Source organism: Myotis brandtii, unplaced genomic scaffold, assembly GCF_000412655.1.
Source record: "Myotis brandtii unplaced genomic scaffold, ASM41265v1 scaffold233, whole genome shotgun sequence".
Taxonomy (NCBI): Eukaryota; Metazoa; Chordata; class Mammalia; order Chiroptera; family Vespertilionidae; genus Myotis; species Myotis brandtii.
The window spans coordinates 675,078-683,750 of record NW_005358773.1 but is presented as its reverse complement, the minus strand read 5'-3'; the positions used below and the strand labels follow the sequence as shown (position 1 = coordinate 683,750).

Below are 8,673 nucleotides of genomic sequence, written 5' to 3'. Positions count from 1 at the left end.
TCGTGGGGGAGACCCGAGCGCCTCTCCGACCTGCCGGCGCGCTTCACTGGCGTCACCGCGCGTCTCTACTGTGACGTCATTAAGACCGTGCGATCCGCGCCGGTGGCCTTGGCTGCAGCGTCAGGAAGCGGAAGCTGGCAGGGGCATTTCCGGCCTGGAGGTTGGGTTGTACTCCGGCTGGGGCCGGTGGGATGGCACAGACTGCGTTCACTAGGTAGCTGGCATTTTATTCTATTTTATTTATTTTTTAAAAAATATATCTTATTGATTTTTTACAGAGAGGAAGGGAGAGGGATAGAGAGTTAGAAACATTGATGACAGAGAAACATTGATCAGCTGCCTCCTGCACACCCCCCACCGGGGATGTGCCCACAACCAAGGTACATGCCCTTGGCCGGAATCGAACCTGGGACCCTTCAGTCCGCCGCTCTATCCACTGAGCCAACCAGTGAGGGCTATTTTATTTTTTATTGAAGGTATTGGTGTGACGTTGGATAATAAAGTTTTACTGGATAATTATATAGGTTTCTTCTGTAATACGTCATCTTTCTATCTGGCCTTGACTAGGAATCGAACCCGCAACCTTAGCCTATTCAGATGACACTAACCAGCTGAGATACCCAGCCAGGGCAGGGAGTGCAGTTGTAAATGGGGTGGTGGAGCAGAACCCTAAAGTGGGTGGAGCAGGGAGCCCTGTGGTTATCTAGAACAGTGCTTCCGGCTAAGGAACAGCCACTGCACAGGGCTGGCGTTAGGAGGAGCAATTGAAGCCCAGGTAGCTTCAGGGAGTGAGCAGGGAGATTTATAAGGGGAGGAGGTCAGAGATAATGGGGATTCACTGTGAGTCATTGTGATGAGGGGGCTTTTACTCAGCTCAGGAATTTGAGCTGTTTGTGCCAATGGCTATGAAGCTGGTAAGCAAATTGCTAGAGAGTAACTGGGAAGAAGACTGGGAAAAACCCTCGTGAGACATTAATTTGAGTGGAAAGTAGCCAGGCAAAGGAGAGTGAGTGATAGAGCTTTTGGGCAGGGAAAAGAGCCAGTGTTAAAACCCAGTGGTGGGAAAGAACTTGGGAGAGGTGGAGGGAGAGAGGCCGAAGTGTCCCTGCAGGGTGAAGGGAGTAGTGCCTGCAGAGGCGGAGGGCTGCAAGCACAGAGATGGCGGGAGCAAGCCAGTTCAGGGCTCGTGTTTATTTATCCCTCAATTTACAAGGTACTCTGGTCCTGGACCCCCCACCCCTCAGCCCCAATGCTGCTTTCCGGGGTGGCCTCGGCATCCTCTTGCTGCGCAGGGGCATCCTCTTGCTGCGCAGGGGCAGCCTCTTGCTGTGCACCTAGGAGCAGTGCGTCATTCTCCAGGAAGTTCCCTAGTTGGGCCAACTGCCAGCAGATGAGGGTGGTGGTGCGGTGCACCTTGCGCACGTGCTGGAGCAGGCACAGCACCAGGGTCTGGCTGCGATCCTGGCGCTGGCCCCAGGCTTCGCGCAGCTCACAGTGGCAGTTGTGGGGTCCATGCTCCGCTGGGCCCAGGTTTGCACCACAGCCCAGGGCGCAGCGCTGCTGGGTCCCATGCTGGCAGTGCTGCAGGTGTGCCACCAAGGTCCCACGCGGTATTTGCACCATGCAACCCTCGTTGGGGCAGGCCATTAGCTCGAAAGGGCATGAGTTCTGGTGCCCCTTGCGATGGGCCAGGGTGCACGTCACCGAACAGCCAGCTTCAGCGTTCTTGCACTAGGGGTGGGGGAGAACAAGGTGAGCCAAACCAGGTCAGGCATTGCCAGCCTTTGAGCTGCCCACCCTCAAATAATTACCCACCCATGACATACATTCCACTGACTAGGAACCAGGGAACTAACTGGGAACCTCCCAAGCTCTTACAGCACCAATGATGTGAAAAGGGGAACAGTTGGACAAATGCTTAGAGGTGGGAAGAACCTAGATCTCTGAGAGAAGGGGGGCGGGTTGAGGCCTGACAATTGGAAAACAGAGGTGCATGGCTGAGTTGCACTAGGACGATTGCATGTATGCATGTATGGCAGGTTTTTATTTTATTTTATTTTTAATATATTTTTATTGATTTCAGAGAGGGAGGGAGAGAGAATCATTGATCGGCTGCCTCCTGCACACCCCACATGGGGATCGAGCCTGCAACCCAGGTATGTGCCCTGACGGGGAATCGAACTGTGACCTCCTGGTTCGTAGGTCAAGGCTCAACCACTGAGCCACGCTGGCTGGGCTGTTTTTTAACCTGTTTTTTCATCTACAAATTAGGAGGCTGGAGTTAATGGCTGACAGCAGATACATTATCCTCTAAAAATTTTCTGATCTCCATTTTACATTTGAGCCCTGGCTGGTGCCGCTCAGTGGTTAGAGCATTAGTCAGCACACCAAAGGGTCCTGGGTTCAATTTCCAGCCAAGGGCACATACCTGGGTTGTAGGTTTGATCCCTGGCCCTAGTCAGGGTGCATGCGAGAGGCAACCAATTGTGTGTGTCTTTCTCTCTCACTCCCCTCTCTCCTCCCTTCCTCCCTCTAAAAAAAAATCAATGGAAAAAATATCCTCTGGTGAAGATTAACAACAACAAAAAACCCATTTACATTTGAGGCCCCAGGAGCTGAGTAGTTATGTAACTTGCTCAAAGTCAAAATGCAAGTAAGTGGAACTCAGCCAGGGCTGATGACCCCAAGTCTGCGGTCTGTGTTGCTGGAGTAGAAACCCTTAGTTCTCTGAGGGTGAGATTCTCCTAGCTCCCTCTCCTTGCTCTGCCCCATCCCCCAAGGGACACAAGGAGGTTGGTGGCAGTGGGTGCTTTGAACTACCTTAACTTCCAGGTGGCCAATGGTCTTTCGGAGTTTATTCACACGGACCATCTTTTTCCGTTTCACCTCTTTCCTGCAGCACGGACAGGTCTTTTGTCTAGGAGGCAGAGGTCGGGTGAGTGTTGGGATTGGGAAGGGAGCAAGTGGTGGCAACATGTTGGTCCCTTCTCTCTAGCTGGAAGAGGCACGAGAGGGCTTTATAGGGACCTCTCAGCTCTGAGGCCTGGCCAGGGGCTGCAGGCAGATAACACATGGTGAGGGGACCCACAAATTTCAGTCTCAGATTTAGCAGCTGAATCTTATGGCCATGGCTTTGCAGACCTTCCTTTCTGTCCTGGTTTACAGAAAGGGCCCTTATCCCCACCCTTGCCTCCCAGCCTCTTGGGAACCCAGTAGCACCTGGCTAGCCACCGGAGAATGCACTTCTTGCAGAAGATGTGGCTGCATGGCAACCTCACTGGCTTCTTGAGAACTCCATGGCAGACAGAGCACAGAAAGTTGCTGTCGGGAGGGCTGGTGAAGAGGTTGAGATCATACCCGCCACTCTGAAAAGGCCAGGCCAGCATCAGAGGCTGGCAGGGACCAGAATCTGGTCACCCCATTCTATATGCCAAGAGGGAGACCCCAGCAAGCTTTGGGTAGGGAGGTGGGCCACGTGAGAGCCTCGAGTGGAGGGGTGGGTCAGCACTCACTTTGAGGGGGCAGCTGTGAGGGTCAAGACCTTTGAATACTAATCCCCAGCTTTAGGAGCTGGTCTTGGCCTGGATTTACTCTTGGCCAGAGTCCTCTGAAAGCTTTCCTCATTCCATTTGGGAGCTTGTAAGCCATTGTCCACCCTTTCTCAGAATTGGAGTTCAGCTCTGGGCAAATCTCTGGATTTAGGCACAAATATAAGGGCCAGAGGCAAGAGGGTCTTGGACTCACCATGATATGTGTCTAGACAGCAGCTTCTGACCCCTGGGGCTGAGGAGCCTCCATTTCACAGGGGGAGTGGGCCGACATCACAGTGGCATTGTCCCAAAGCAGGCCAATCACAGTCCTGGCCCAGGGCCCACTGGGACTCTGCACCACCTGGCTCTTAACTCCCCTCTCTAAAAGGGCACAGACCTGGGGTAGGTCCCTAAAGCCCCTGCCTTGATGGTGACTGACAGCTGATCCCCAAGCAGCACTAGGCCAGGAATCAAACTCCTAGCGACAGTATCCCCAAGACCGAGGCTTCAGCAAGAATGAAGGGATGGCTCCCCTCTCCCTCCTAAAATAGTGCTGCCCTGGTGGCTAGTTCTCCAAGAGCTCAGGGGCTTTAGGACCTAAGACCCAAGGTGCTCCAGGATACAGACCAGGGAAATGAGGACCAGATTGCCACGCCACCTACATACAGTACAGGAAGAGCTAGCCTGTGGGAAAACCTCCCAGAGTAGGTAGGCTCGGACCATCTGGGCAGGCCTATGAGAAAGGCATAGGGAAGTCAATTCCAACCTGAGAGAGCAGCATGTTCCAACATGTCAAGCACAGAACAGAAAAGTGTATTTCCATACCACCGAGTGGTTCACTCATCACACCCTAACCCTGTCCTGCGGGAAGTGACCAGGGGGCCGCCGTTTGAACTGTGAATCTTACACTCCTGTCCTTGCTAATGGCTACCAGGCCCAGCGGGACTCCCATCAAGCTCAAGGTACTTTATCTGCTCTCTGTGGGCCCTTAGGAGTCACCCCCCAACCTTGGAGACGCGAAGTTCCACCCCCGTGTGGCATCCGAAGCAGAACAGGGCTGTCTAGGAGGAAAAGGTGGCCGACGCGGGTCTCTCCTTCACGGCACACACTGATCTGAGGGTCCACAGATGCATTTTCCAGGATGACAGGCAGGGGACCAAAAACACCCACATGCGCATGAATTAGACCAACAGCTTTATTAAAAAAATTAAGACAGAGACAACGTAATTTAAGGAGATAAATAAGAAAGAGGGACAACTGTCTAGGAGGAAAAGGTGGCCGACGCGGGTCTCTCCTTCACGGCACACACTGATCTGAGGGTCCACAGATGCATTTTCCAGGATGACAGGCAGGGGACCAAAAACACCCACATGCGCATGAATTAGACCAACAGCTTTATTAAAAAAATTAAGACAGAGACAACATAATTTAAGGAGATAAATAAGAAAGAGGGACAGCGAAGTCTCCCTACTGCCACGATCCTGGCGGCGTCGGCCTCAGCTGGGGCATCCGGGAGCCCTGCGGGCAGAAAACGGGGTTAGAATCTGACATGAGAGCACGCGATCGGTAACACCCGGGGCGCCGGGCCGCGGCGCGTGTCGGGGCCTGGGTTTCACTTCCCACATCGTGTGGACAGTGAGCTGAGGCCCCCGGTGGCTCTGGGCGCCGAATCTCACCCACGGTCACGGGCAAGGCCGCAGGTGATTTTCAACCAACGCCGACCTCCCGACCACCGCCCAGCGACATGCACAATCCGACCTACCTGCAGCCGGAGGAGGCGCGCGCGCGGCGGAGCGGCATTTATAGCGATTTCGCGAGCCCGGAGACGCGCAGGCGCACGCAGAGCTGACGGGGCCCTGTGAAGCCAATCACAAGCTGTCTTGGAGGCCCTGGGAACACTCGCGATAGGGATGTTGCGGTCTAGTTCTCGCGGCACTTGGCGCCATATAAATTCTCCCTCCCAGGAATCTTTGTTCTTCTTTTCCGACGAAACACGTGAGTGCTCGTTCTTATTGGTTTGGGTCGGGGCCTCAGCGGCGGCGATCCGCGGACGTCGGGCTGGACCGGGGATGGTGTGACCGCATCTTGGGCGGGAGGGAGCCCCAGTCCAGGCGACCGCGAGTGCCAGGGCCTTGTTGACTTTTTTTGTCGCTCAATTTAGCAAATGGCGGATGACGCCGGTGCTGCGGGAGGGCCCGGAGGCCCCGGGGGCCCCGGATTAGGAGGTCGCGGCGGCTTCCGTGGAGGATTTGGCAGCGGCATCCGGGGCCGGGGTCGCGGCCGGGGTCGGGGCCGGGGCCGAGGCCGCGGAGCTCGTGGAGGCAAGGCCGAGGACAAGGAGGTAGGTCCGGGCTGTGCGCGCCAGACGGCCCCGTGGGCAGCCCCGGGCATTCTGTCCTCATCGGCGCCTTCTCCCTCCAGTGGATCCCTGTCACCAAGCTGGGCCGCCTGGTCAAGGACATGAAAATCAAGTCCCTAGAGGAAATCTACCTGTTCTCCTTGCCCATCAAGGTAACGCGTGGGTCCTTTTTTCCTTCTTGGATGTTAGGCAGGTGCAGCCTTGGGGAGTCTCATTTGGTCTCGGGATGAGGGATGAGATTTATTGGGGGGCTCCGGGATTTGTTTGATAGGCTCTGTGAGTGTACCGGTAGCCGGTCTCTGACGTTGGGTTATCAACAAGGAAGCCAAGTTAAGTCTCCCAATGACTGATGTTCAGAGATGGTGTTTATTTTAATCGTGTTTTTCACAAATCTCATTTCTCGCAGGAGTCTGAGATCATTGACTTTTTCTTGGGGGCATCCCTCAAGGACGAAGTCTTGAAGATCATGCCTGTGCAGAAGCAGACACGTGCTGGCCAGAGGACCCGGTTCAAGGTACCCCAGCCACCTTGTGCTTTCCTGGGCTGTCGCTGCCACGGGCTTTGGGAGACTCTCCCAGCTCTGCACTGTCACACTTGCTTTCACACGTGTGGCTTTCGTAATGGGGAGAGAGAGAAAGGCTCTCCTCAGGACCTCAGGTTGGCCTCGCAGTGGCCAGCCTTTGCTTGAGGAGCGCAACAGGCCTCGGGTGGTGGTTACTGAGGCTGTGCTGGTCAGTGGACCACCAGCCACTTCAGTCTCTTCGCAGGCATTTGTCGCCATTGGGGACTACAATGGACATGTCGGTCTGGGTGTGAAGTGCTCAAAGGAAGTAGCCACTGCCATCCGTGGAGCCATCATCCTGGCCAAGCTCTCTATTGTGCCCGTGCGGCGAGGCTACTGGGGAAACAAGATTGGCAAGCCCCACACCGTACCTTGCAAGGTAGGCTGGGTGACGGTGACTGATGGGGTCTTCAGTGGCACAGTCTCTCCAGCCCCAGCCTTCTGACTCCAACCCTTTCAGGTGACTGGCCGCTGTGGCTCTGTACTGGTGCGCCTCATCCCTGCCCCCAGGGGTACGGGCATTGTCTCGGCCCCTGTGCCCAAGAAGTTGCTGATGATGGCTGGTATTGACGACTGCTACACTTCGGCCAGGGGCTGCACTGCCACCCTGGGCAACTTCGGTAGGTGGCCTACACAAGGGCTATGACCTCTGAGCACTGCTTAATCACAATATGGGTGGTTGGTGGCCTATTTTCAGAGAGGAAAGCCCTAAATGCAAAGTAACCTCTTCCTAGGAGTGGGACAGCTCCTGCCTACATGTGAAGTTTTGTGTTTTGGGTAAATCCACCAACCCTTTTCCCTTTTCTAGCCAAGGCCACCTTTGATGCCATCTCTAAGACCTACAGCTATCTCACCCCAGATCTCTGGAAAGAGACCGTGTTCACCAAGTCTCCCTATCAGGTACTGCCTTCCCCTACTACCTTGTTAACCGATGCAAATGCAGTGTGTGCCTGGCTCCACAGCGAATGCCTTGTCTGTCTTTCTAGGAATTCACTGATCATCTTGTCAAGACCCACACCAGAGTTTCTGTGCAGAGGACCCAGGCTCCCGCTGTGGCCACCACATAATTTTATACAAGAAAAATAAAGTGAATTAAGCCTGCTAATAGTTGCCTTTTATTTAGGCTCATCAATGAGTCAAGGTTGAGGGCTGAAGGTGACACCAGAAACGGGTTTTGTCACTGTTTTTATTCAGCAAGAGACGGTCATTCATGTGGGAGGGACTCAATGAGCAGCAGCAGCAGCCTCTCTGGCAGCTTTTCTCTCTTCGATCATCCTCTGCTTCTGTTTTGCCAGGCACTTCCTGGCTGAATAATGGGCTCCTAATTCGTGATCTGGGAAGAGATGGGAGAGTCATTGGGCCACTTCTGCCATAATGTGGCAAGTAAAGTCAAGCATCCAAGACAATTACTGGCAGAAAGGGGACCTGGGGCACAATGATAATTCCCTCTTACACCCTGCGAGGCTTTGGGAAAGCATGGCAAGTACATTGATCTGAGAACTGGTTATTTCAGTGCCCACAGCTGTTAGGAATAGAGGGTTGGCTAGCAAGCAGGAGGGTCAGGCTGAGATGAGGCTCACTTACAACGGTCCTGGTAGGCCTTGGCCACCTGTGCGAACTGCTCCACCTCCTTAGCACAATTCTGCCTGTAGCTCTCGCCTTCCCTCTGCTGACAGGCCTTCAGCCTTTCCTGGATAATGTTGACAATTTCTTGATCAACTTTGCTGAAAGAAAAGGGAACAAGAAAGGTGGTCTACAAAGAATCATTTCTCTGCACCCCAAGAGAATGAAAGCATGGGTTGGACCCTATCTGGCCCCTCCACCCCCAAGATCTTGGGCATGATATGGCCACTGTGCAGGGCTCTGTTCCCCAGTCAAGGGCAGACATACTAGTCTCTTCTCCATTGCATTTCTGCTTCAAACATGCACAAGACATCCTTTTCCTTGCAGTCGGTGATATCCGGCACCCGGCGGAACTCCCGGTGGTAGTAGTAATACTTGTTTTTTGCATGCTGCTGCTCTATGAACTCTGCAAAGAGAAGCCCCCAGGCTCAGGTCCCGTTGGTTTGGTCAGGGCACGGTTTAGATGAACTCTGCTTTATTGCTAATAAGCCACAGGAGGGGCAGATTTCCCATGTCCTCAACTTTCACAAAGACTGGCAAGTGAACTGACCCCAGTGTAGGCTGGGAAGGGCGACTAGGTTTTATGGAGCTCCCAGTTA

The 8,673-nt window shown here is 54.1% G+C and overlaps 3 protein-coding genes and 1 long non-coding RNA gene across 5 annotated transcripts in view; 1 reads left to right on the top strand and 3 right to left on the bottom strand.

Annotated features, from left to right (window-relative positions):
* Nucleotides 1-1,081: 1,081 nt before the first annotated feature.
* RNF151 (ring finger protein 151) lies at nt 1,082-4,178 on the bottom strand. Of its 2 annotated transcripts, XM_014540008.1 has the most exons (4): nt 3,745-4,178; nt 3,220-3,365; nt 2,821-2,917; nt 1,082-1,731 (listed from the first exon to the last, which is right to left on the bottom strand). In XM_014540008.1, the coding sequence occupies exons 1-4, from the start codon at nt 3,745-3,747 to the stop codon at nt 1,207-1,209; spliced, it is 771 nt and encodes a 256-aa protein (XP_014395494.1). In that variant the 5' UTR covers nt 3,748-4,178; the 3' UTR covers nt 1,082-1,206. The 2 variants fall into 2 exon arrangements, with proteins under 2 accessions (XP_014395494.1, XP_014395493.1); XM_014540007.1 differs by having other exon boundaries at nt 3,220-4,178.
* A 729-nt stretch (nt 4,179-4,907) lies between these two features.
* On the bottom strand, nt 4,908-5,383 carry LOC106726161. Its single transcript, XR_001362192.1, has 2 exons — nt 5,293-5,383; nt 4,908-5,048 (listed from the first exon to the last, which is right to left on the bottom strand). It is a non-coding gene; the product is annotated as an uncharacterized LOC106726161 (long non-coding RNA).
* Nucleotides 5,384-5,437: 54 nt separating this feature from the next.
* RPS2 (ribosomal protein S2) lies at nt 5,438-7,552 on the top strand. The gene is made up of 8 exons (XM_005866568.2): nt 5,438-5,525; nt 5,692-5,871; nt 5,952-6,041; nt 6,296-6,403; nt 6,657-6,830; nt 6,912-7,071; nt 7,260-7,351; nt 7,438-7,552. The coding sequence occupies exons 2-8, from the start codon at nt 5,695-5,697 to the stop codon at nt 7,516-7,518; spliced, it is 882 nt and encodes a 293-aa protein (XP_005866630.1). The 5' UTR covers nt 5,438-5,525; nt 5,692-5,694; the 3' UTR covers nt 7,519-7,552.
* NDUFB10 (NADH dehydrogenase (ubiquinone) 1 beta subcomplex, 10, 22kDa) overlaps nt 7,544-8,673 on the bottom strand; it is a gene marked incomplete at its 5' end in the record, with an annotated part of 2,476 nt that continues 1,346 nt past the window's right edge. The window contains 3 exons of the mRNA XM_005866579.2: nt 7,544-7,784; nt 8,036-8,175; nt 8,342-8,480. Of these exons, the coding sequence (XP_005866641.1) occupies nt 7,675-7,784; nt 8,036-8,175; nt 8,342-8,480 (389 nt within the window). The remainder of the gene's footprint in view (nt 7,785-8,035; nt 8,176-8,341; nt 8,481-8,673) is intronic.